The sequence below is a fragment of the Oryctolagus cuniculus genome, chromosome 15, assembly GCF_051225735.1.
Source record: "Oryctolagus cuniculus isolate XC-2025 breed Fujian yellow rabbit chromosome 15, ASM5122573v1, whole genome shotgun sequence".
In the NCBI taxonomy this organism is placed as follows: domain Eukaryota; kingdom Metazoa; phylum Chordata; class Mammalia; order Lagomorpha; family Leporidae; genus Oryctolagus; species Oryctolagus cuniculus.
The window spans coordinates 96,186,952-96,214,554 of NC_142881.1; the positions used below are offsets into that span (position 1 = coordinate 96,186,952).

Here is a 27,603-nt window from a genome sequence, read left to right on the forward strand (position 1 = left end):
GTTTCTGCAAACCGGGAATTGCTCATCTTCTTTGAAAAGTGGTTTCTAACTCATTCTGAAATCATCAGTGCTGGTTACCTCCTCTAAATTCTTTCTAGAAACATTCCTGTGTGATAATTTGAATTTCTGGAGGCATTTGATCAGTTGCCTCCTATTTTCACTGAAAGCTTCATTTCCTATGTTTTTCTTATCTTTTTATTTGCTTATTTTCAATGATACTGAAAATAAGAGAAAAATCATACTTCAAACTCCACCCTAAAAGAAATCTGAGCCACTCAACATAACCCCACGAGGCTACTTGACCTTGGGTCTCAAAATCTCATTACTTTCTTGGTGAGCCCAGGATCACTTATTTTCATGTTTTATGTAAGTTCATCCTTAGTGTAGGATTTCTTTTTTCAAACATTTACTTTATTTATTTGAAGGCTAGAATTATAGAGAGAGAGACAGAGAGAAGTCTTCCATCTGCTGGTTCACTCCCCATATGGGAACAACAACCAATGCTGGGCCAAAATGAAGTTAGGAGCCAGGAGTGTCTTTCTTGTCTCCCACATGGGTACAGGGGGCCAAGGATTTGGGCCAACCTCTGCTCTTTTCTCAGGTGCATTAGCAGAGAGCTGGATTAGAAGAGGACTAGCTGGGACTTGAACTGGCACCAATATGCAATGCTAGTGTTGCAGGCTGGAGCTTTAACACACTGCACCACAGTGTCATTCCTAGCTTCATAATTTCTGATGTCACAGCACAGAGGTTTACTCATGACCATCTTTTTTTTTTTAAGATTTATTTATTTGAAAGTCAGAGTTACACAGAGAGAGGAGAGGCAAAGAGAGTAAGGTCTTCCAACCAATGGTTCACTCCCCAGTTGGCCACAATGGCCAGAACTGTGCTGATCTGAAGCCAGGAGCCAGGAGCTGCTTCTGGGTCTCCCTCAGGTGCAGGGGACCAAGGACTTGGACCATCCTCTACTGCTTTCCCAGGCCATAGCCAAGAGCTAGATCAGAAGTGGAGCAACTGGGTCTCAAACTGGTGCCCATATGGGATGCTGGTGCTTCAGGCTATGGTGTTAATTCACTGCGCCACAGCACCGGCCACATGACCATCTTATAGCATTTGCTTATTTACTTCCTTGAGAGTAAGAGAAACAGAATGAAAGATAAAGACAGACTGAAACAGAGGTTTGCCAACTATAGGCTCACTCCTCAAATGTCTCCAACAGACTATAATTTTCTTATTTATTTGAGAGGCACAGAGGAAAAGAAAAGAAAGAGACTAAGAAAGAGAGAGTTCACATTTATTGATTCAGTCCTGAGCAAGTTCTATGCCTGGGCAAAATCATGAGTGGGAACGCAATCTGAGCAATGAGTTAGAAATAAGTTTCTGGGGGCTGGCATTGTGGCATAGCAGGTAAAGCCACCACCTGCAGTGCCAACATCACTTATGGGCACCAGTTTAAGTCCTAGCTGCTCCACTTCTGATCCAGCATTCTGCTATGGCCTGGGAAAGCAGTAGAAGATGGCCCAACTCCTTGGACCCCTGTACTCATATGGGAGACCTGGAAGAAGCTCCTGGCTCCTAGCTTCAGATCAGTACAGCTCCAGCCACGACAGCCAATTGGGAAGTGAACCAGTGGATGGAAGACCTCTCTTTCTCTCTCTGCTTCTCCTTCTTCTCTCTCTCTGACTTTCAAATAAATAAGTAAATCTTAAAAAAAAAAAAAAAAAAAAAAAAACAGAAACAGGCTGGCGTGGCAGCTCAATAGGCTAATCCTCCGCCTGCGGCACTGGCACACCAGGTTCTAGTCCTGGTCGGGGTGCTGGATTTTGTCCCAGTTGCCCCTCTTCCAGGCCAGATCTCTGCTGTGGCCCAAGAGTGCAGTGGAGGATGGCCCAGGTCCTTGGACCCTGCACCCACATGGGAGACCAGGAGAAGCACCTGGCTCCTGGCTTTGGATCAGCATGGTGTGCCAGCCACAGCACACTGGCCATGGTGGCCATTGGAGGGTGAACCAATGGCAAAAGGAAGACCTTTCTCTCTGTCTCTTTCTCTCACTGCCCACTCTGCCTGTCAAAAAAAAAAATTAATCTTAAAAAAATAAGTTTCTGTATGTTGCCTAATTAACAAGCACTGAAGGAACTAATATAATAAGTGCATGAAGGAAAAGGTATGAAAGTGTAGAGAAGGACAAGTTAGAATTGGAGGAATGTATCAAACCTAGATAAAAGCCTTAGTAACATCAGAAAATGACTGGATTTTTTTTTTAATCAAAGAACATCTTCACTAAGAACAAAAGTTAGAAAGATATTGGTATCTCTAAATGCCTGTGTCTGATGCACAAAAGCAGCTGTCATCAGGAGTAAGGCTTGAGAGAAATTCATGGAAAGAACACCAATCAACATCTGCACACTTTCTGCCTTGGCTTCCCTGTCATGTGCAGACTGACCTGAAAGGCTCAGATTCAAGCATTCATCCACCATCCATGGCTCTTCTCCTCGCTCCAACTTGAAGATCAAGTCAGGTTTGGTAATGCAGTGCCCTATTAATGGAAACAAAGTAAGACTTTGTAAAATTACTATCTTGGGTTATTTAAAGGACTACAGCTTGGTTCAGGAGCTATGCAACAAATGTTCCAATTTGAATCTTTTGTTAGATGGTAGATATTCAGATTATTCATGGACTCAATTTCTAATCCTGCCCAATATTAAACATTATAAAGTGTTCCCTTATTTGTCAAATAGCAAGAAAATGTTATCACTGGGCATGTGATGGGTGTCACTCACCCAAGGAGAACAGGCTGCTGTAGGTCTCCAGCATCACATCTCTGTACAGGATTTTCTGAGCATTGTTCATTTTCTGCCATTCTTCCCATGTAAAGTACACAGCCAGGTCTTCAAATGCTGTCATCACCTATAATAATACACTTCCAGTCAACATGTTAACTCTGTCACAAAACAAACACTGACAGTTGTATATGGATATGAAGGAAAAAAGGAAGGATATGGTTTCACATTAGACTTGTGGAGTGTTTAGAAAGCCACACGGAGCATTCAACAGAGTCAAACCCATGATCTACAGGCTGTGAGACATGCCCAAGCTGGAGGGAATCAGGAGGTTCAAATCACAAAGGCCACATCTGTCAAGGGGAATTGCACAGCAGGCTAGAAGAGGGGCAATACTGACTCTTGACTGGGCAGTGTTAAGGAGAAGTATGTAGAAGCATTGAGAAAAAAAGGCAAGAAACCATCAGTGAAACTACGATGGGAATGAACAGAAAACAATTTCCAGGAAAACACCATGCATATCATTTCCAATATGTCAGAGGAAAAATATATTAAAAGACAGGGCAGACATTTAGCTTAGTGTTGTTTATGATGCCACCTCAGAGTGTCTGTGATTTCCAATGCCAGCTCTAGTTTCTAGCTCCCAGATAATGCAAACCTGGGGAAGCAATGGTGATGTCACCAATGAAGGAGGCCTAGATTCCATTCCTCAATCCTGGCTTCAGTCCTGCCCCACCTGTTTGGTATGGTTATCTAGGAAGTGAATTAATGTGTCAAAGCTCTCTATCTCTCAGTCCATCAACTTTTTTCTCTATCAAGCTAATAAATATTTTTAAGTAAGAGAGAAAATACAGGTAAGACAAAGAATACAAATTAGCTTTTGCCCTTGTCTATGATTATTCTAGTGATAAACAATTGAAATAACATTATACCTAATTAAAGTGAAAGCAATGGAAATACTTGCCCAAAACATTCAAATGATAAACATTTGAAATGACATTATACATAATTAAAGTGAAAGCAATGGAATTATTTGCCCAAAAAGAGAACCTGGGAATGTCTGCAGTACAATCTGCATTTGTGACTCACTGAGAAAAATGCTTAGAGATTTGTTTAAGAACCTGCAATAGTCACCAGAATTGTGATCCAGCAGGCTAAGCCTCCACCATCAATGCTGGCATCCCATGTAAACAGAGGACTTGAGTCCTTGCTGCTCCACTTCCAATCTAGTTCCCTGCTAACCTGATTGAAAGAGCAGTGAAAATGGCCTGAGTATTCAATGTGGGAGACCCATGGAGTCCCAGGCTCCTGGCTTTGGCCTGGCCCAGTCCCAGCCATTGTGGGCATTTGGTGAATGAAACAGTAGATAGAATATATCACCTTTTGTCTCCCTGTCTCTCCCAATCTCTGCAAGTCCACCTTTCAAATAAATAATCTTAAAAAAATAAATGAGCCTCCAGTAGATTCTTTTCTCCACACATTCCTTATCCTATTCCAGAATCCAATTCAACTTCTCAAAGGTATTAAGAACTCCATTACTCTAACAATTTGAAAACAAACTTAACTGATTTGTGTTCCAGCACTAGGTAACTCTTCCTCTTGCAGAATGCTAAGTGTTTACTTCATAGGTAGCACTAAAACACTGTTCAGTACATCATCTATGTGTAGAATGTTTCAGACATGACCCCAAAAAGGTAGCATATTGTGCTTAGTTTCAACTCAATTCATGTAACAAATATATATTTTGCTATAGCAACAGAAAGACAAGAGACCAAACTGCATTATTATAGATGACAGTAATGTTTCATAATCATGCCAAATTCATAATTCATTTCTGTATATTCTGTGATAACAAATTTTATGTTTATTTTTCTATTTTAAAATTTTGTAAAGATTTATTTATTTATTTGAAAGTCAGAGATACACAGAGAGAGGAGAGGCAGAGAAAGAGAGAGAGGTCTTCCATCTGCTGGTTCACTCCCCAGTTGGCTGCAATGGCTGAAACTGCACCAATCTGAAGCCAGGAACCAGGAGCTTCTTCTGGGTCTCCCACATGGGTGCAGGGGCACAAGGACCTGGGCCATCTTCCACTGCTTTCCCAGGCCATAGTAGAGAGCTGGAGCAGAAGTGGAGCAGCCGGGTCTCAAACTGGTGCCTATATGGGAAGTCGATGCTTTAGACCAGGGCATTAACCCACTGAGCCACAGTGCCAGCCCCATATTTTCCATTTTAATTAACTAGTATACTGGGACTGGCACTGTGGCTAGCAGGTAAAGCTACTGCCTTCAGTGCTGGCATCCCATATTGGTGCCAGTTCAAGTCCCAGTGGCTTCACTTCCAATCCAGCTCTATGCTATGGCCTGGGGATTCAGTAGGAGATGGCCTAAGTCCTTGGGCCCCTGAACCTATGTGGGAGACCCAGAAGAAGCTCTTCACTTCTAGCTTTGGACCAGTGCAACTTCGGCCATTGTGGCAAACTGGGGAGTGCACCAGCAGATGCAAGACTCTCTCTCTCTCCCCCTCTGCCTCTCTGTAACTCTGACTTTCAAATAAATAAAAAAAAATCTAAAAAAATAAATAAACTAGCATTAAACACCAAAAATGAGTACTGACAAGCTGGGGAATAATTAAAAAAAAAAACACTTACAGGTGATATATTAATTTTCTTTCCTCTTAGAAACATGTGGAGGACCCAGAATCATACCTGGGAGAGAGGTGAATGGCAGGAGTTCAAAGAAAACTCAGGAGGCCAACGCTGTGGCATAATGGGTAAAGCTGCTGCCTTCAGTGCCAGCATTCCATATGGGGTCTGGTTCAAGTCCTGCCTGCTCAACATACAATCTAGCTTTGTGCTATGTCCTGAGAAAGCAGTGGAACATGGTCCAAGTCCCTGGGCCACTGCACCTGCATGGGAGACCCAGAAGCTCTTGGGTCTTGGCTTTGGATCAGCTGAGCTCTGGCCTTTGCAGTAATTTGGAGGGTGAGCCAGCAGATAGAAGACTTTCTCTCTCTGCAACTCTTTCAATAAATAAATGAAATCTTAAAAAAAAAAAAACCCTCTGGTTTCCTTCTGCACTGAACAGTGGGGAAAAAAAGGATATAATAGAATGAGTAAAGAATAATAAATACATTAACCAAGAAAACATCAGTTTCACTGTGGAGGAATAAACCTCTAAAAATAGAAATACATAGGAAAATGCACCCACCTATATTAAGTGGCAGAGATTAAACAGAAGTTATCATTGGTTTAACGAAAGCATTATCTACAAATTTTGTAAAATAATAATGTAAAAGGAAAAAGAAAAGTTGAGTGTTCAAATGGATAAGGTTATCAGAGATAAACATTATGTTATTAAAGTTTATACTAAAGAAAGTTAACAAATACACATAATGTATATTTAATGCAGTGCACTTTACCAGTAATGATTCCAAGTAGCACCTTTCCCTGTATTCATCCCTTCACAAAACCCTGGATTGGGGCTGGCACTGTGGCCTAGCGGGTAAAACTGCCACCTGTAGACTGGCATCCCACATAGGCACTGGTTTGATTCCCAGCTGCCCCACTTCTGATCCAGCTTTCTGCTATGGCCTGGGAAAGCAGTAGAAGATGGCCCAAGTCCTTGGGCCCCTGTACCCATGTGGAAGACCCAGAAGAATCTCCTGGACCCTGGCTTTGGATTGGCACAACTCTGGCCATTGCAGCCAACTGGGGAGTGAACCAGCAGATGGAAGAGCTCTCTATCTCTCTCTGCCTCTCCCTCTCTCTGTGTGTAACTCTTTCAAATGAATAAATAAATCTTTTTGAAAAAGACCCTGAATTTCACCATTTCAATTGATTTACCCCATGAGATACCAGTAAATGTGATAGAAATAGACAATTTGTTAAAATATTTATTTATATGAAAGAGTTACACAAAGAGAGAAGGAGAGGCAGAGAAAAGAGAGAGAGAGAGAAGGAGGAATAAAGAGAGGTCTTCAAACTGCAGGTTCACTCCCCAGATGGCTGCAATGGCTGGAGCTGTGTAGATCCAAAGATATGAACCAGGAGCTTCTTTCAGGTCTCCCACAAGGGAGCAGAGGCCAAAGGACTTGGGCCATCTTCTACTGTTTTCCCAGGCTGTAGCAAAGAGCTGGATCAGAAGTGGAGCAGCCGAGTCATCAACTGACACCCATATGAGATGCTGGCACTGCAGGCAGTGTCTTTACTTGCTATGTCACAGAACCAGCCCCAGAAATAGACAATTTGTAAAGTATTTGCCTTCTCAGATTTTCTTGTTCTGACAGTTATCTTCTGAAAAACCCTGGGGCCTGCCTGTTGAAGAGATAGTATGTAGGCTGGCGCCGTGGCTCACTAGGTTAATCCTCTGCCCGTGGCACTGGTATTCCGGGTGACAGTCTCAGTTGGGGTGCTGGTTCTGACCCAGTTGCTCCTATTCCACTCCAGTTCTCGGCTGTGGCCTGGGAAGGCAGTGGAGGATGGCCCAAGTGCTTGGGCCCTGCACCCACATGGGAGACCAGGAGGAAGTGCCTGTCTCCTAGCTTTGGATCAGCACAGCATACTGGCCATAGCAGCCATTTGGGGGGTGAACCAATGGAAGGAAGGCATTTCTCTCTGTCTCTCTCTCTCTCACTAACTCTGCCTGTCAAAAAAAGAAAAAAAGAGATAATATGTAGCCAAGATTCACCACAAACCCCAGACACTTAAGTGAAGCCTCAATCAGTTCCCCAGATGACTAAACTCTCATTTCTGCTCCTGGACTGATCATAGGAACTGCCCAGCTGAGTACAGCCCAAAACACAGAGTCAGAACTGCAAATCAAATGGCTATTTGTTAAGCCATTGTGTTTTCTGATTTGTCCTACATCAAATGCTGATATATATCAGTAAGTATGGCAGAAAGTTGAATTACATGCAAACTACAATGCATACAACTTCAAAATTTCATTTCGAAGTTCCCATAAAACAGGGCCAGCATTGTCACATAGCAAGTAAACCTGCCGTCTGCAATACAAGCACCCCATATGAGCACTGGTTCATGTTCTGGCTCTTCTGCTTTTGATCTAGCTTCCTGCTGATGGCCTGAGAAAAGCAATGGAAGATGATCCAAATACTTGGGCAAATGCTACCAATGTGGGAGATCCAGGTGAAGATCTTGGTTCCTGACCTCATTCTTTCCTGGCCCTGCTCAATGCAGCCATCTGTGATGTGAACAAGCAGAAGGGAGATCTCTCTGGGTCTCTCCTCTATATACAATACTTTCAAATAATTTTTTTTAAAAACTTAGAAAAAAAGCTCCTATAAACACAATCTTTGCCTATCAATTAGACCTTAGAGGTTTCACCTCACCCTGGTTAGAATGGCTCACATACAGAAATCTACCAACAACAGATGCTGGCGAGGATGTGGGGAAAAAGGGACACTAACCCACTGTTGGTGGGAATGCAAACTGGTCAATCCACTATGGAAGTCAGCCTGGAGATTCCTCAGAATCCTGAATATAACCCTACCATTCAACCCAGCCATCCCACTCCTTGGAATTTACTCAAAGGAAATTAAATTGGCAAATAATAAAGATGTCTGCACCATAATGTTTATTGCAGCTCAATTCACAATAGCTAAGACCTGGAATCAACCCAAATGTCCATCAACAGTAGACTGGATAAAGAAATTATGGGACATGTACTCTATAGAATACTACATAGCAGTCAAAAACAATGAAATCTGGTCATTTGCAACAAAATGGAGGAATCTGGAAAACATCATGCTGAGTGAATTAAGCAAGTCCCAAAGGGACAAATATCATATGTTCTCCCTGATCTGTGACAACTAACCAAGCACCTAAAAGGAAGCCTGTTGAAGTGAAACAGACACTTTGAGAAACAGTGACTTGATCACCCCTTTTCCTAACTATTGATGAACAACTTAATACTTTATCCCTTTTAGTACTTTTTTGTTCTACTTAATACTTTGGTTGAACTCTTTAATTAACACACAATTATTCTTGGGTGTTTAACTTTAACTGAAAAGTGGTCCTTGTTAAATATAAGAGTGCGAATAAGAGAGGGAGGAGATGTACAATCTGGGACATGCACAATCAGACTTGCCCCAAATGGTAGAGTTAAAAACGTGCCAGGGGATTCCAATTCAATCCCATCAAGGTGGCATGTACCAATGCCATGTCACTAGTCAAAGTGATCAATTTCAGTTCACAATTGATCATAATGATAGGATTAAGAGTCAAAGGGATCACATAAGCAAGACTAGTATCTGCTAATATTAACTGATAGAATTAAAAAGGAGAGAACTATCCAACATGGGAAGTGGGATACACAGCAGACTCATAAAATGGCAGATGTCCTAAACAGCACTCTAGCCTCAGAATCAGCCCTTAAGGCATTTGGATCTGGCTGAAGAGCCCATGAGAGTATTTTAGGCATGAAAAGCCAAGACACACTGGAAAAAAAATTAAAAAAATAAAGAGGTGGAAGGGACGGTAGCCAACCCGGGAAGAACCAGCAGCAAACCCGGGGAGGGCCGAGCAGACAAAAGAACAGCACAGGGTCCTGTGTCGTTCCTCCATGAAGAGGGGGAGCGACATAATGGTGCCATGACTCAGATAGGAAACTTAGGAGGGAAGAAACGGGAAGAAGTGGAAAATACCGGAGAGAGAGACTAGCAAAGAGCCTAGGGAAAAGCCGGACAGAAAAGGTGCCAGAAGAAGCTATCGAAAGCCTAGGCTTAGACTCGGATATGGACTGTGGGAAAGAAGTTAGGATTTAAAGTGAAAGCAAGAAGAAACTTAGACTCAGATACGGACTGCAGGTTGAAAGTGAAAGTGAAACCTATAAGAAACTTAGACTTGGATACGGACTGTGGGGAGAGGCCAGGAGAAATGAGGGAGGAATATTGTTGGAAGAAAACTTAGGGAAACATACCGGGCAGAGAAAAATGTTAGGGTGGATGAAGCCACGAGTGCAGGCCGAGGCAGAGACGTAAGCCACCTTGGAATTCTTCAAGTCAGCCCGGGGAGCAAAAGGCGAAAATCTGGAACCAGAGGCAGAGACGTGGGCCACCAGGTTGGAATTTGCCAGGTTAGTCCGGGGAACTTGGACTGAATACCGGTGGTGGCGGAAACGTAAGCTACGCTGTGTGACTCGCGGAAGCCGCCGCGTGCAGAGAGAGCACGGGGCGTGAATAGATAGGGAACGTGGGACTGGCGCGGAGGCCGTGGTGCAGGCGCGAAGGGGGCGCGGAGACCGCGGAGCATGTGCACAGAGCCGGGAACCCGCCGCAGGGCAGGCGCCGGGAAGCCGTGCAGATGAGAGAAGTGCGGGCTGAAGCGGCACAGAGCGGAGAAGCCGCCGTGGGGCGAGGTGCGGAGAAGCAGCCTCGGGGCAGGCGCCGGGATGCCACAGGGATAAGAGAAACAGAAGTTTAGAAGTAAAATGAGAGAAATAAGAATGCTGGTAGATAGAAGTAAAATAGGAGAAATAGGAATGCCTGGAGATAGAGAAACAGAAAAATAAGGCCTCCCCACAACATGGCAATGAGAGAGCTTGGATTCAGTCTGCCTGATTAGGGAGGTGGTGAGCACCTGCGGGCAGCTAGCAGCTTATGCGCTGCAGGTCACCGAAGACAGGCACGAATTAACATCAATAAGTCTCCCCACAATACCGCAATGAGAAGGCTTGGATTTGGTCTGCCTGATTAGTAAGGCGGTAAGCACCAGCAGGCGGCTCGACCAGAGTATGAGCTGCAGGTCACCGAAGATAGGCACGAACCAACACTAATAAGTCTCCCCACAAGACGGCAATGAGAAGGGCTTGGATTCGGTTTGCCTGATAGGGCTTGTAAGCACCTGCATGCAGTTCTAGCAGAGCAGAGCATGCGCTGCAGGGCACCAAACTCAGGCACGCATCAGCGCCTAAAAACCTCCTCACAACATGGCGAAGAGAGGACCCGGATTCGGTTTGCCTGATTGATAGGACTTGTAAGCACCTGTGGGCAACTCCAGCAAGCAGAGCAGAGTGTGTGCCGTGGGGCACCAAAGACAGGCGCGTATCAATGCCAAAAATAAAAAGAAAGGGGGATCTGTGGGGAGCAACTCGGACTAGACTAAGTTACTGGAATTAAGACTTATTCTATGCATCTGCTCTCCCACAATATGGCGCTGAGAAGGGAGAAACAGCTTCTACACAGCTGCCTCCAGTTCAACCAATAAACAGCAGGACCTGCTCCTGATTGGAGGAGAGAAGCGTACTCGGCGTGTGGGTAGCAGAGTTGGGATTGGTGGAAGAGAACTATAAAGGAGGAGAGAGACAACATGCACCAGGAACATCTAAGGGGAACATCTGAGGGAACATCTGTGCAGCCCCCGAGAGAGCTGGCCGGCGGTGTGCCACTCCCCCGCGGAAGTGGGGAAAAGTGGCAGGGGGAACTGCCCTTCCACGGAGGTGGAAGGGACAGTAGCCAACCCGGGAAGAACCAGCAGCAAACCCGGGGAGGGCCAAGCAGACAAAAGAACAGTGCAGGGTCCTGTGTCATTCCTCCATGAAGAGGGGGAGCGACAGATTTCTGTACTTAATATGTTGTTCAATGTGAATTAATGCTATAACTAGTACTCAAACAGTACTTTACACTTTGTGTTTCTGTGTGGGTGCAAACTGTTGAAATCTTTACTTAATATATGCTAAATTGATCTTCTGTATATAGAGATAATTGAAAATGAATCTTGATGTGAATGGAATGGGAGAAGGAGCCGGAGATGGGAGGGTTGCAGGTGGGAGGGAAGTTATGGGGGGGGGAAGCCATTGTAATCCAAAAGCTGTACTTTGGAAATTTATATTTATTAAATAAAAGTTAAAGAGAAAAAGAATACAGTGGGCAGAAGCATAGCCCAGGTACCAAGTATATAACAGACTAGATTTTAAAATGATGCTTGATCTTACCTATTAAAATAATTTGTGGACCATCAATGGATTATATTTTACAGTAAAATAGTAATAATTTGGTGCATTAATATGGCTGGAAAACAGGGTGAATGCCTTGTAAAGTCTTTGTGAATATTTAAAACTGCACTATCTAGAAATTCTTGACCCAAAACATCCTGAATTCATCTATCCATCACATCCAGTTATCTGTATATTTTTAACAAAGCTATATTTAAAAAAAACTGCACTTAAGTAGAGGTTTCTGACACAAATTAGGCAAGAGACAAATATTAGGGTATCATGGAGCTCCTGCTTTTACTCTTCTTCTAGTCTAAATGAGAATTGCCATGAAATTATAGACAAACTCTTGAGGATTTGAGTGATGGTCTCATGGGCCATTGACTGTTGGCCCACAGCTACTGGTCATTTTTTCTATGTATAGTGTATGAATTGTGCCATGCAAATGCCTATATCAGCACTTATCTGGTAATTGCCTTTCAGTGACTTCATTCTGCAAATTGAAGGACCTCAGTCTTGAACTTCAATCTTACATAACCTCACCTCAGACCCAGAATAAAATTATTACTTAGTTCCCAGCATCATACAATGTAAACAGAAAATGAAGTTGTAGGCATCAAACAAGAATAGTATCATGAAATAGTGAATTCCCTTGTCCTTTCTAAAAATTATTGCTCCCCACAGTGGTAGCCACACACTTCTGACAGCAGGAGTTGCTGATTTTAGAATTATGCTGGAAAATTCTGTGGGGATTCCTGAGAAGAAAGTGGGAAGGCAGCACGCAACACTCAATTGTTGTTGATTGATCTTTTACAATTCATTTTCTCTCACTGATTTTAAATATACCTTTGTTTTTATTTGACAGGTAGAGTTATAAACAGTAAAAGAGAGACAGAAAGGTCTTCCTTGTGCTGGTTCACTCCCCAAATGGCTGCTGTCACCAGCGCTGCATTGATCCAAAGCCAGGAGCCAGGTGCATCTTCCTGGTCTCTCATGGGGGTGCAGGGGCCCAAGCACTTGGGCCATCCTCCACTGCCTTCCCTGGCCACAGCACAGAGCTGGACTGGAAGAGGAGTAACCAGGACTAGAACCTGGTGCCCATATGGGATGCCAGTGCCACAGGTGGAGGATTAACCAAGTGAGCCATGGCACCAAACCTTAAATACACCTTCTGACCAGCATTTATAATTTCAAGCACTTAGAAATAGGAGCTCTAACACTTGATTTTACTGAATCAATAATGAAAAATATAGTCCCTAAGATATAAAGAGAGTGAGGATCACAGACTGAAACTAATTCAGGATCCTACAAGGACTAAATTTGAGGTCAAGCTTGAGCTACTTATCACTAATAGAAGCAACCAGTGTTATCTGATCAAGTTTTACTAGATGGGAATGATATCCCATATTTGTGCCAGTTTGTGTCCCAGTCTCTCCACCCCGATCCAGCTCCCTGCTATTGAACCTGGGAAAATAGCAGCAAAAGATGGCCCAAGTGTGTGGGCCTCTGCCCACACCACAGTGCCAGCCCTAATAAGTCTTAAAAACCTAAAGAAATAAAATGTATAATATATCAATTATAGTTGTATATAGGTATAAATTTCTGAAAAGTACATAATTTCATCCTTTTAGTCATCTAAAACTTATTTGTAAATTATATAATTAAAAAAAGATAAAAAGACATTGATTCTTATGTCTCTTCAGCATAAGACATCAACTTTTCCAGGTTCTAGATGCACTTATTCACAGAGTTTCATAGAAGAAATCAGTAATGTGGCTCAAATAACAGTCTTACCCAGGGAATCCCCCTAAATTTAAACAGGGTGCTCAATTTCATTTTAGAAAAGTTCCAAAATATGTATCAGAAGAAAAAAATTATTTATTTGGTACATCTCATTTTAACTATAGTATTACCTAAATTTCCAATAGTCAGATGTACTCAAAAATTCCCACAGGTGGGAGAGATGGCCTAACACAGCAAGTAATTATTAAAATACAAATGTTAAGCTACAACTTAACTAGGGAAAATAACACTCCACAGGTCCCAAACTAAAATAATTAAGATGACATAATAAAAGGAAACTCAATGTCTTCATGCATTAAAATGTATTACATTAAACTTAATAAACAAAAAGGTGATTATTCCAGCTGTTTCCCACTTGGCAGCCCAATTTTACCTGTTGAATCTGGAAAAAAGTAAATGGCATCTCATGGTAGATTACTAAAATCTTAATGCTATATGCCATCGATTATGTCCACCATACTTTATATCTAATATTAACATATCTCATGCCTCTTAGTAGATAAATGACCTGTCTTAACTATTACAAAAGTGGCAAATGTGTTTTTGCTCAAAGCTTTTCCAACAGCTCCTCAGTCTAGTTTGCCTTCATTTTGGAAAGACACTTTTTCTAGGGTATACATGAGCATTTCATTGACTTGGCCATCAAACATAATTTTTGCAAAGAATTTAACTGTACCCAGCTTTTATCAGGAGCACAAGAATATATCACATTGATGACTTCCTCCCTTCATGAGACTATTTGCCACACTTGTGAAGAACATACAATGCTAATACCTTTTAGTCCTTCCTGGGTTTTGGTGCAATGCATGCCTCATTTAAAAAATTAATTGTCATGGATGCTACAAATCAGTCCAGCTTATATGGTCCTCCTTCCAATGAAAAGTCAAATTGAATTCTGTAGGTATCCTTAGTGCTCTCAGTGACTTCTTCACTCGTGGAGATCATATGCCTTCTAAATCCTCTGGATCATTTGTGATATCCACTGCTTCTCAAGGGCTGTGATGCAAGGAATAACCTCTCTTGGAACCTTGCTATGTGCCAGTAAAATTAAATTAGATTTCTATTAATTGTGCTAGACTAGAAAAACAGTCACCTACACACCTTGAGCCTGTGATTCTCCAAACCTTGTTATCTAGTAGGACTTTGGCCATGGATATAGAACAGTAAAACATGAGAATGGCTACTAAGGCCTACTTAATAGATGATATACCCAAACTTGGCATACTCCATTTGGCAAAAGGGATGACTTCCAATGTCTGCTGTCTATGTCCAGATGCCAGGGTACAGCAGGAGGTCACTATTCTAACAATAATAAAGAAAAACCATTTAAGTTCAGCTGGACACCATTCTGCTGACTGTTGATTTCATTACTATTAATCTGGATGCCTTCACTGGTGACAATCCAGAGACCCAAAGTAGTCACAGCATTATCTGCTAACAAAAGCTTAAACCAAGAGTTATGGATTAATATCTGTTATAACACGATTCCTCAGAACCCATCTAGTCCAAACCTTGAGAGTTGGAAGCTGTTATACTTGGCCCACCCATATATATAGGACGTAAATTGTGCCAGATGGGCTCTATATCCTTGTACTGCAAGGAAGATGTCATAGATATTGATGCTCCAAACTTACCCAGCTCCCTGCTAATGTGTCTGGGAAAGCAGCAAAGGCTTGCCCAAATGCTTGGGCCCCTGAACCCATGTGATATCTGGAAAAAGCTCCTATCTTACAAGATCAGCCTGGTCTAGCCCCAGTCATTGCAGCCATTTTGGAGGAGAACAAACCAGAAGGAAGATCAGTCTCTCCCTTTCTCACTCTAACACTGCCTTTCAAATATATAAATAAATCTTTTAAAATGTAATCATTTCAATAGATTCCTCAGTGCTCAATCATGATGACTTTTACTATCTTAAGGACATTTTCATTTCTTTTTTAAAGATTTGTTTATTTGAAAGGCAGAGAGGAGGACGGTGTGCTGCAGTATGCAAAGCTGCCATCTGTTATACTGGCATCCTATATAGGCACCAGTTCAAGTCACACTTGTTCCACTTCTGATTTTGCTTCATGCTAATGGCCTGATAGAGTGGAAGATGGCCCAAGTACTTGGGCTCCTGCCACCCCCATGGGTGACTCAAAAGACGCTCCTGGTTTCAACCTGGCCCTTCACCGGCCATTGGAGAAACCAGGGATGTGAAACAGATGATGGAAGATCTCTCTATGTCTCTCTCTCTCTCTCTGTAACTGTGACTTTCAAATAAAGAAGTAAATAACTTTTAAAATGATTTTAGAAAGGGCAGAGAAACACACAGAAAGTGGGTGAAGAGAGAGAGGAAGAGAGGTCTTCCATATGTTGGTTCACTCTCTAAATGTCTGCAACAGCTATGGCTGGACCAGGCTCTCAGGTCCCCTAATAAGTAGTAGATCTTGCACTTAGGTGAAAGGAACTGAAGAATTTGAGCCACTACCCCATGCTTCTCAGAGATATTAAGCAGGAAACTAGTTTGGAAGTGAAACACTGAAAACTTAGATTAGCACTGCAATATAGAATGTGGGCATCACATGCAATGACCAACAAATTAGAAAACCTGGAAGAAATCAAGACACATGCTAGGTAAAAAAATTGAGCCATGAAGACATATAGAAAACCTAAACAAACTAAAAACCAAAACAGATATTGAATCAGTAACAAAAACCCTCCAAAGAAAAGCCCAAGACCAGAAAGCTTCACTGCTAAATTCTACCAGACTTTTAAAAATAGAACTAATTGGCCAGTGCCGTGGCTCAATAGGCTAATCCTCCAGCTTGTGGCACTGGCACACCAGGTTCTAGTCCCAGTTGGGGCACCGGATTCTGTCCCCATTGCCCCTCTTCCAGGCCAGCTCTCTTCTATGGCCTGGGAGTGCAGTGGAGGATGGCCCATGTGCTTGGGCCCTGCACCCCATGGGAAACCAGAAGAGGCACCTGGCTCCCGGCTTTGGATCAGCATGATGCACCGGCTTCAGCATGCCGGCCACGGCGGCCATTGGAGGGTGAACCAATGGCAAAGGAAGACCTTTCTCTCTGTCTCTCTCTCACTGTCCATGCTAACTGTCAAAAAAAAAAAAAAAGACTAATTCCAATTCTCCTTTAGCTATTCAAAGCAATTGAAAGAGAAGAGTATTCCCAAACTCCTTCTGTTTGACCAGTGTCACCTTATTTTCTAAACCAGAAAATGATACAATAGAGAAAGAGAATTAAAGAACAATATCTCTGATACCCACAGATCCCAAAATTCTCAACAAAATACTAGCTAATAAAATCCAACAACAGATCATAAAGATAATTTACCTGGACCAAGTGGAATGTACCTGTGGTATGCAGGGATAGTTCAACATATGCAAATCAATAAATGTGATATGTGACACTGGCAAACTAAAGAATAAAAACCACATGATGATCAATAGATGAAGAGAAAGTATTTGATAAAAAACAGCCTTTCATTATAAAAACCTTAAGCAAGTTGGGAATAGAAGGAACATTCCTTATCACTATCAAGGCAATATATGACAAATCTTCAACCAACATCATATTGAATGGGAAATCGTGGAAGCATTTCCACTAAGATCTGAAACCAAAGTTGCTCTCCCTCACTACTGCTGTTCAATACACTACTGACAGTTTTAGCCATGGCAATAATGCAAGAAAAAGAAATCAAAGGAAAACAAATTAGAAAGGAGAAAGTCCAATAATTTGTTTGCAGATGACATGATCCTAAATATTGGGAAACCAAAAGACTCCACCAAGAGATTATTGAAACTCACAAGAAAGTTTGGCAAAGTTGTAAAATATGAAATCAACACACAAAAATCAATAACCTTTATATACACAAAAATGCCATGGCTGAAAAATAACTTATCAGAACAGTGGCATTCTCGATAACCATAAAATTTTTTATTACCTTGGAATAAATTTAGTCAAGGGTGTGAAAGATCTCTATAAGAAAAATTACAAAACATTAAAGAAAAAAAGAAAACACAAAAAAAGGAAAAATCTTTGATGTTCATAAATTGGAAGAACAAATATCATCAAAATTCCCATTCTACCAATAGAAATTAGTTTTAATTTTACTTTTACAATCATTTATTTATTTGAGAAGAAGTTATAGACAGAGAGACGGAGAGACAAAAAGCGATGCCTTCTAACTGTTGGTTAATTCTCCAAATAGCTGTAATGACTGGTGCTGGGCTGATCTGAACCCAGGAGCTAGGAGCTTCCTCCTCATCTCCTATGTGGATACAGGAGCCCAAGCACTTGGGCCATCTTCCACTGCCTTCCTAGGCCACGAGCAGAGAGCTGCATCATAGGACCAGCTGGGACCCAAACTGGCATGCATATGAGATGCCAATGCCACAGACAGAGGCTCAAACTACTATTCCACAGTGCCAGCCCCTCAAAAGCAATTTACAGATTCAACATGATCTCAATCAAAATACCAACAACATTCAGAAGGAAGACCTTTCTCTCTCTCTCTGTCTATAACTCTACCTGTCAAAATAAAAAAAAAATAGAATAATTTTAAAAATAAAAGAACATACAGCATCACCTGATGGTTCAGGAGCATGACAAGTAGGGCCCTGTGGTGGCTTATTACTGAATAGTTGCTCAAGTTGATCTGAGGTGTGTTTGTTGTCAGCCATTGTTTGATCATTATGTATTTCACCAAGGGGGTCATTTATATGCCATGCAAACTAGAATGAAGATTCATAATAAAACTCCTGAGTGTCATAAATTTTTATCAAAATTAACAGGTCAGTTAGGAGCTCTTAATAAATAGTTGGGGGCTGGCACTGTGGTGCAGCAGGTTAAAGCCCTGGCCTACAGTGCTGACACACCATATGTGCTCCAGTTCAAGTCCCAGCTGCTCACTTCTGACTCAGCTCTCTGCTCTGGCCTGGGAAAGAAGTAGAAAGATGGCCCAAGTCCTTAGGCCCCTGCACACATGTGGGAGACCTGGAAGAATTTCCTGGCTCCTGGCTTCAGATCAGCACAGCTCTGGCCACTGTGGCCATTTGGGGAGTGAACTAGCAGATGGCAGAGGTCGACTCTCTTTCTGTTAGACTGAACTTGGATGGGACTCAATTATCCCAATGAGAGACTTCAATGATGCAAAAGCAAAGAGGTTTATTGTTCTAGCTTGATCTAGGGTCCACTCCTCCAATCATCACAGTGGTCATCTGATGAGGACCCATCCCATATACTTTGTGGGGTTTATATAGAGTTTTCAGAAACATTCTACATATTATAGCACCATTCAGCAAATCATCTCATTCTGCGGGAATTTAAAGAACATCTCTTAAAATTGATTAGTAAATCCAGTGGTGGGAATAGACCTAGTAAAGGTGGTTAGATGGCTTTGGGGTTGATGCTTTTTAAAATGATGCTAAAGTGTAGGGTTCAAACCGCTAGGGTGTATGTTCCAAACTACAGGGTTTTGGGATGTTATCAATCGCTGTAATGGCCTAAAAAGACACCTGGAAAAGATTCAGATTCCTTTTGAAGCATTCATCAGTAGCCTCAACCAGTTTTTATTGTCCATTTAATGGCTCCAATAATTTATGGGTACATAGGGCTGATGTTGGCAAGATCCTAAAAACACCCTTTGAACCCTGCTTCAGCAAATGAAAATACAGAAAATATATATTGGAAATAAGCTTTATTAATTTACATACATGAAGAGAAGTTTTTAAAAGGCATACTATTTGGACAAACAGATTATATTATTTTGCTGTAAAATTCTAAATCTAATGAAAGAGTCCAGAATTGTCTAGATTAGAGATTATCTTTTTGTTTTCCTTAAGGCTTATAAAACAAATATAAATGTCCTAAAGTGCTAGATTAACCTGAAAAAATTATGTTCAAAACACAATTTTTATTCATTAGAGTTTAACACTGACAGAAGGGAAAGTCATTCAGTAAAGAGGTAGAAATGCTTTCAGACTTAATATTAAGAATGTTGGTTTCCCAAATGCTTTTTCTTATCCATTCAGCTTAAGGCGAATTGGTATTTGCTGCATCAGCAGTCTGACTGCATGTCTTAGGGAATGAAAAATAGAGGTCTGTAGAGATGCCTGAAGAGTTGGTGCTTTTAAGTTAAGATTCTTCTCAGCTGCTGAGGAGTACATTCCATCGAGTGCATAACTATGAATGATTCAGAAGATTTATAAGACTTAAGATACTCAGTTGTTAACTTTATGAATTCTGTGGGAAATTATGGACTTACTGTGTCACCTGAGTTTGCTGTGTTAAAAAAATGAATACAAAGATTCTTTTTAAATAAAACTTAAAAAAAGTATAGGCTTGTATTGAACAAGATGTATCTAAACTTCATAAAATGCTGCTATTTTAATATAAAACATACATAAGCATATGTTTTAAACATAAATAATTGATTATAAAAGCTTGTGTTTCTACTCAAATACACTTGTGAAAAGAAATGACAATTTATCCCCAAAATAATCTAGAATTTCCTAACAGTATCTAACTTAAATAATGAAGGAAAACATCCTAAAACATCTTTTGTTTGTGTGAACTTAATTACAGTACCTTAAATTAGCATTCTCCATCCCAAAGGTTATTAAAAGTTTTGAAAGGGAGATAAACTCCATCAGGTTGGTAGATTTTCTGTTCTAAATTCTTCATGTACTTGGGGCTGGTGATGTGGTGTAGAGGTTAATCCTCTGCCTGTGGTGCCAGCATCCAGTATGAGTACCGGTTCTAGTCCCAGCTGCCCCTCTTCCAGTCCAGTTCTCTGCTATGGCCTGGGAAAGCAGTGGAAGATGGCCCAAGTGCTTGGGCCCCTGCACCTGCATGGGAGACCAGGAAGAAGCAGCTGGCTCCTGGCTTTAGACCCATGTAGCTCTGGCCATTGCAGCCATCTGGGGAGTGAACCAATGGAAGGAAGACCTTTCTCTCTGTCTCTCACTCTCCCTCTGTCTGTAATTCTACCTCTCAAATAAATAAATAAAATCTTAAAAAATATATTCTTTAAATATTCATATTAATTACAACCTCTTATTTTAGAAAAATTAGGGTTAATGGTTTATGACTTCTGCTAGTCTGTGATTGTTACAAAGTAAAACTTCTAGTCAAGGTATGAATTTGTAAATTCCTTATTGGCAATCAAATTATTATAACAAAAATTGTCATACTGAGTTAATAGTCTTTAAATAAATACAAATTAGGAGAATATTTAGCAACTTAAAAACACCTGGCGGCTGGTGCCACGGCTCACTAGGATAATCCTCCACCTTGTGGCGCTGGCACACTGGGTTCTAGTCCCGGTTGGGGCATCGGATTCTGTCCCAGTTGCCCCTCTTCCAGGCCAGCTCTCTGTTGTGGCCAGGGAGTGCAGTGGAGGATGGCCCAAGTCCTTGGGCCCTGCACCTCATGGGAGACCAGGAGAAGCACCTGGCTCCTGCCATCAGATCACCACGGTGCGCCAGCCGCTGCATGCCAGCTGCGGCGGCCATTGGATGGTGAACCAATGGCAAAAGGAAGACCTTTCTCTCTGTCTCTGTCTCTCACTCACTGCCCACTCTGCCTGTCCAAAAAAAAAAAAAAAAAAAAAAAAAACAACAACAACAACAAAATACACCTGGCTATCAAAATTATTCAGATGCAGACAAGATAAGACTCCTTGTGGGGTAACCACATGCTGAATATCTGGTTTTTTATTTACATGTCACTGTCACAGGCTGAACAGCAACAGAACACAGTATGAGAATGATGACCACTCCTCTAATTCTAGAGACATATGTGCCCTGTCAGGACTTCATTGGCCTAACTCATCAAAAGACTCAGGAATAAATGTTTCTGTTTTCAAGAGAATTGTGGGGCTGGTGCCATGGCACAGTAGGTTAATCTTCCACCTGTGGCACTGGCATCCCATATAGGCACTGGTTCTAGTCCCAGCTACTCCTCTTTCACTACAGCTCTTTGCTATGGCCTGGGAAAGCAGTAAAATGTGGCCCAAGTGCTTGGGCCCCTGCACCCATGGGCAACTAGGAAGAAGCACCTGGCTCCTGGCATTGGATCAAGCAGCTCCAGCTGTTGTGGCCATTTGGGGAGTGAACCAGTGGATGGAAGACCTTTCTCGCTGTCTCTACCTCTCACTGTCTGTAACTCTGCCTCTCAAAGAAATAAACAAAATCCTTCAAAAAGTCTGTTAAAGTGAATTACAACCACCATTGTATGTTTTCTTTCACAACTTCAAGTGGACATAGCTCATAAAATAAAATAAATCATAGGCTGATGCCATGGCTCACTTGGCTAATCCTTCACTTGTGGCACCAGCACCCCAGGTTCTAGTCCCAGTTGGGGTGCTGGGTACTAGTCCCATTTGCTCCTCTTCCTGGGCCCAGGAGGGCAGTGGAGGGTGGCCCAAGTGCTTGGTTCTCTGCACCTGCACAGGATAACTGGAGGAAGTACTTGACTCTGGGCTTTGGATCGGCAGAGCACTGGCCATAGTGGCCATTAGGGGAGTGAACCAACGGAAGGAAGACCTTTCTCTGTCTCTATCTCACTGTCTATAACTCTGTCAAATATAAATAAACAAACAAACAAATAAATAAATAAATCATAGTTTCATAAACGCTAAAGCTTAGACAATTGGTACCAATGAATAGCTTCTTTCATAGTCTCTCTTTATAAATAATTAATAAACCAATTATTTTCTTCCTACTCTGCAAAGCCAGTCAATGTAATTGATTTTGAACTTAGAGTTTCCAAATCACCCAGAAATGCACAATGTTAATGCTTTTGCAGCATTATAAGAGCATAAAATAATAGCAATTTTTAATTCTTACACTTTTTAACATTAGAGAGTTCTAAGACATTAAATGGCATTTTTTTCTAACCCATGTAAGACTAACAATATGCAGAAAAACATGAGGATTTTTGTTATGCAGATAAATAATTGTGCTTTGCCTAGAATCATGCTTCAACTGTGGTTATTCTTCCCCTCCACTGAAGCCAGGAAGAAGAGAGTCCTGTGAAACTAATGAAATGCCCCTGGTGTTCTTAAATGATTACTTTTTGGCAGGAACTTCCAAGGAACAACACCACAGTCATAGTGAACTTCTTCTATGGTTGGAATCTTCTCTTTGCTTCCAGGAGACCAAGAGAAGCCACCTGGAGATCTCAGAGAAGGCCACGTGGGAATGGAGAGTCATTCATCTCCTCTGGAAGCAGTTGTGTCTGTGAAATTTTTTGCTCATAGTAAATGTGACAGGTCTCTATCCATTGATAAAGAAGAGACTCATCATAAAAATTAGTAATACATAAAAAAAATCATTGAAATCTCATTTTTTTCTGCCACAGGCAAGTGGAACAACATCTCTCACAGTAAAACAGACTGTAAAGACTCTATCCAATATCTCTGGCTCTCCTCACATTCTAAGGACAGACCTCGGAGAACTTCCAGCTGCCTCTTCCAGAAAGGTAAATCAATAAATAAACTGTTAATAAAAAGAAAAAGGAAGTAACTTTTTTTCTGTATTTCTGGATAGGATTCCTGTCTTTGAATCAATATCTCATGATTTTTATTCATTTTTCCTTCTTTGGAATTGGAGTAGGAGTAGGCAAAAACATGCATGAAAGAAGGGGGAAAAAAAAGCTTAAAGTACTAGATTGTAAAGTAGGAACAAATGGACAGGAAGGCTGGAGGTAAAGGGGTAAAGACTAGGTTAGGGAAAAAAAGCCAGCTTATTAAATCCTTAAAAAGAGAAAGGAAGAAAGGAGGGGGCAATAGAGAAGTATGGTTATGTTCTTCTGGAATTACCATCTTATGCAATCTGTTCTCTTTGTATTAATAAAAATAAAAATGTTTAACAACTGAAAGTTCATTCCTTTATTGCATCATTACTGCCTCATTCCAACACTCTATAAAAGCAGAAACCAAAGGCAGGCATGGGTTGCAGGGTGGAAGTGACAGTGCTAGCTCTATTTCTCTAATGTCAACCTCTGCACCCCAACTTCTGATCCAGCAAAGTTCTATACAGTACCCAGAATCAGCTTCATAAAATAAACCACTTAGGGCAAAAGCTCAGAAAAAATCAATGTCCCCATTATTCTTTGCCTATGAAGCACTCATAAAAATTAGCATGCTGCTAAAGAAAATGAGATTGTGGCCCAGCTATGTATAAAGAATGTAGGGATGCAAAGTCAGGAGGCAGTTTGGTGTTTTATGAGCACCCAAAGTGAACTGCAGATGATGGAAGGGGATGCATTACAGAATGGGAGCTGAGTAGGCAGCCCAGCCAGTAGTGACCACCAAGCCTTTAACCTGAGATTTGTGAGTATTTGTGAAGTGTACAAATGAGTTCTACCTATAACAACAGTAATTACTTTTGCCTTAGGACACAAGGCAAAGCACACTTTTTCCAATTTTTATCTGTTTTTCATTTTATTTGAAAGGTAGAGGGAGATGGAGAGGGAGAGAGATTTCTTCCATTTTCTGGTACACACCCAAATGCTCACAACAGCAGGCAATGTTTAGCCTGAAGCCAGGATCCCAGAACTCCATGCAGGCCTGGGTGAGTTCAGTTGATTCTGAGGACACACAGTCTTCAGTGACACCTGTCTTTATAAAGACACATCTCAATACAAAATAAAACTCCCTACTCAGGCCTCTTGAGATCCAAGAGAAAACTCAAATATTTTCCAGATGAGTGCAAAACAGAAATCTGGAGCCAACAAGTTCCCTGCCTACCTGAGAATCAGCCTGCTCACCAGGGAGATCTAGGGAAGAGGACCACTTGGGACCTGTGCCCAGAGTCTTATCTCTTGAGTGAGCATAAAGGCAGCCCAGTCATTGGGCACTGGCAGTTTTAGACCACCTTAATCCTGAAGTGGGTACACAAACTAGTCAACTCCAATTTGGGCTGAGTTATCAGACTGGCAGTCTGGCCAAAGATTGTCACCCATTAAGGAATCTGGACACAGGAATGGCCAAAAAAGAACCATCAGGAGATGCGCACAATAGCAGAGTACTAAGTGGGTAATAAATGCACAGATCTCAGACCAAGGCAACAGGCAATGCCAACCTTCTCTTTTGTTGCAAAGTTTTCTTATTTTATCTTAAAGGCCTTGAGAAACAGATCTGTAGACATCTCATGTGTAAGACAAACATGCATCATTCATAATTGGCCTACAAATATTAGCATTCTTGGCCTGAAAATAAGCCTCAGGAACTAGCTCAGGGAGGGGCAAGGAAAGGGAATCACTTCTGTCTCATTTCTAGGGAAGTACACTTCCTCCATGAACTGCTTCTTACAAAATATTTCTCCAATTTTCCAGGAGAAATACATCAACTCTGAAAAGGCTACTTTTTTTTTTTTTTCCATAGAGCCCAACACCTGTCTTGGGAATCACCTGTGATGCCAGGTAGATGGATAAGAAAGCCAATTGGAATCATCTACTAGAAGAGAAGATACTTTACCCAAATCACTATATTTTACTCTACAGAAAAATGCAAACTGAATCTCAAAGAACTCCAGTCGATCAATCCCCTGGTTTAAGCAAAGGGCATATTTGCATTACTCCAGATATGCAGGCCTCTCTTTCTGCTGTACCTTCATGTGGACTATCTGCATAGGGATACAGAGTGAGGGGGAGGCTGCAGCAGTAAAAAAGGTCAATGTTTCAATTATGAAACTGATTTTTAATTATCTCAAATTCAGTCATAAAAATTCTGCTCTAAGCAAGACACACATAAAGCCAAGCTCATCCCTTTCTCAACAAAAATTTAATGCTAACTGCATATTTAGGAGTCTACTATTGCATTTAATTCCAGTACTTCTCTACATCTTATTTTTTAAGATTTTATTTATTTGAGAGGTCGAATTATAGACAGTGAGAGGAAGAGACAGAGATAAAAGTCTTCCATCTGCTGGTTCATTCCCCAAATGACTATAACTGATGGAGCTGCACTGATCTAAAACCAGGAGCCAGGAGCTTCTTCTCTGTTCCTCCTTGGGTACAGGGGCCTAAGCACTTGAGCCATCTTCTACTACTTTCCCATGTCATAGCAGAGAGCTGGATCAGAAGAGGAGAATCTGGGACTAGAATGGTACCCATTCATGTCCCAGCTGCTCTACTTCTGATCCAGCTCTCTCATGTGCCTAGGAAAGCTACAAAGTTTGGTGCCTATGCTCCTACTCCCACATGGGAAATGTGGAAGAAGATACTGGCTCCTGACTTTAATCCAGTTCCAACCCCAGGTGCTGTGGCCATTAGGGGTGTGAAACAGTGGATAAATGATTTACATCTCTCTTTCTCTCTTTGTAACTCTGCCTTTCAAATAAATGAATATTTTTAATTTTTTAAAAAATTTGCCGGCGCCGCGGCTCACTAGGCTAATCCTCCGCCTAGCGGCGCCGGCACATGGGGTTCTAGTCCCGGTCAGGGCGCCGGATTCTGTCCCGGTTGCCCCTCTTCCAGGCCAGCTCTCTGCTGTGGCCAGGGAGTGCAGTGGAGGATGGCCCAGGTGCTTGGGTCCTGCACCCCATGGGAGACCAGGAAAAGCACCTGGCTCCTGGCTCCTGCCATCGGATCAGCACGGTGCACCGGCTGCAGCGCGCCGGCCGCGGCGGCCATTGGAGGGTGAACCAACGGCAAAGGAAGACCTTTCTCTCTGTCTCTCTCTCTCACTGCCCACTCTGCCTGTCAAAAAAAAAAAAAATTTAACAAATGGCCCTAAATATTCTGACTCATCTTGACATGTAACAAGAGCCAAAAAAGTTGCTGCTGACTTTATGTAGTGCCTCCTCAATCCATTCTATAAGAAAAAAAATATGTATTTCTTTTGCTCTCCAAGCACTCAAATCCAAAAGAAATAATACTACCCAGTACGGCTCTCTTTAAGGCTGCTCTTGCACTGAAGAAAAGTAAAGGAGCAAGGGGCCCAAACCCTGTGTGGCAGGCTGGCAGTCCCCTCCTCACTCTGCATCTGAGTTTCTGGTTAGAGATGGAGACAAAGGCAACTCCAGATGCTGCAGTGGTCCACAAACAGCCTCAATCACAGACATGCCTTGTGTGTGTGCAACAGAAGGAGAGCACAGAGCACTATGTAAGGGAGGAATACAATGAACAAAAAGGAAAGGATGTGAATGGACATAGCAAAGAATTTCCCCACTCTGCTGATCATGATCTCGAGGATGTCCAGGCCAGAATTCCATTTCACTTTGGAAAACCCACTCCTTGAAGTTTTCTCCTCCTAGGTGTATTCTTCTGTGAGGACTCTGTCCTCCTGTGAGAGAGGGCACCACCACAAATTGAAAACCAGTCAAAAAGCAGAGTGATGGCTTTAATTCTCAGAGGTGAATGGACAACCACATCTATGAATTCTGCATTAAAAAATAAGCTTCCTTCTGCTCTAGGAATCTGATGTAGGTTTGGGCTAAAATGAGAAACACGGAGACCAGCTGGGTCTGTTAGGTGGGAAGAAAGGAAGCTTGATTTCCAGTTGTTACTTGTAGCATGTTAGTTTTGAGAGGATTTCATTTTCCACTTCTAGTTGAAGAAATGGAAAGGTAGAATCAGTGCCAGCCTAACACACAGCAGCTTTAGCCACTGATGACATCACAGCTTGCTCCCCAAAAGTGGCAGCCAAAATAAACTCAACAAATGAGAACCAAAATAAAACAGAAGAGTCTACCATAATACCAACAGTTGTTCAGCAGATATTACCCAGATCTTGTCACACAAGTCACCAGGATAAAGGGTAGGGCTGGCTTTGTAGCACAGTGGATTAAACCACCACCAAATAAAATGCTGGGATCCAATATGTGTGTCCATCCTTTAAAAAAGATTTATTCATTTGAAAGTCAGAGTTTTGGGGGCCAGTGCTGTGGCACAGCTGGTTGAGACACTGGCCTGCATCCCATATGGTCCCTGGTTCAGGTCTTGGCTGCTCCACTTCCAACCCAGCTGCCTGCTAATGTGCTTGGGAAAGTGGCACAGTATGGCCCAAGTCCTTGGTCCCCTATATCCACGTGGGAAATCCGAAGAAGCTACTGGCTCCTGGTTTCAGAT

At 42.0% G+C, this 27,603-nt stretch overlaps 1 protein-coding gene across 2 annotated transcripts in view; it reads right to left on the reverse strand.

Annotated features, from left to right (window-relative positions):
- Positions 1-27,603, reverse strand: part of LOC149122207 (KRAB domain-containing protein 4-like) — a 49,371-nt gene that overhangs the window by 15,326 nt on the left and 6,442 nt on the right. For both annotated transcript variants that reach the window (XM_089314228.1, XM_089314229.1), the window contains exons 2-3: positions 2,781-2,907; positions 2,444-2,536 (exon numbers count right to left, since the gene is read on the reverse strand). In XM_089314228.1, coding sequence (XP_089170354.1) covers positions 2,444-2,536; positions 2,781-2,907 — 220 coding nt within the window. The remainder of the gene's footprint in view (positions 1-2,443; positions 2,537-2,780; positions 2,908-27,603) is intronic.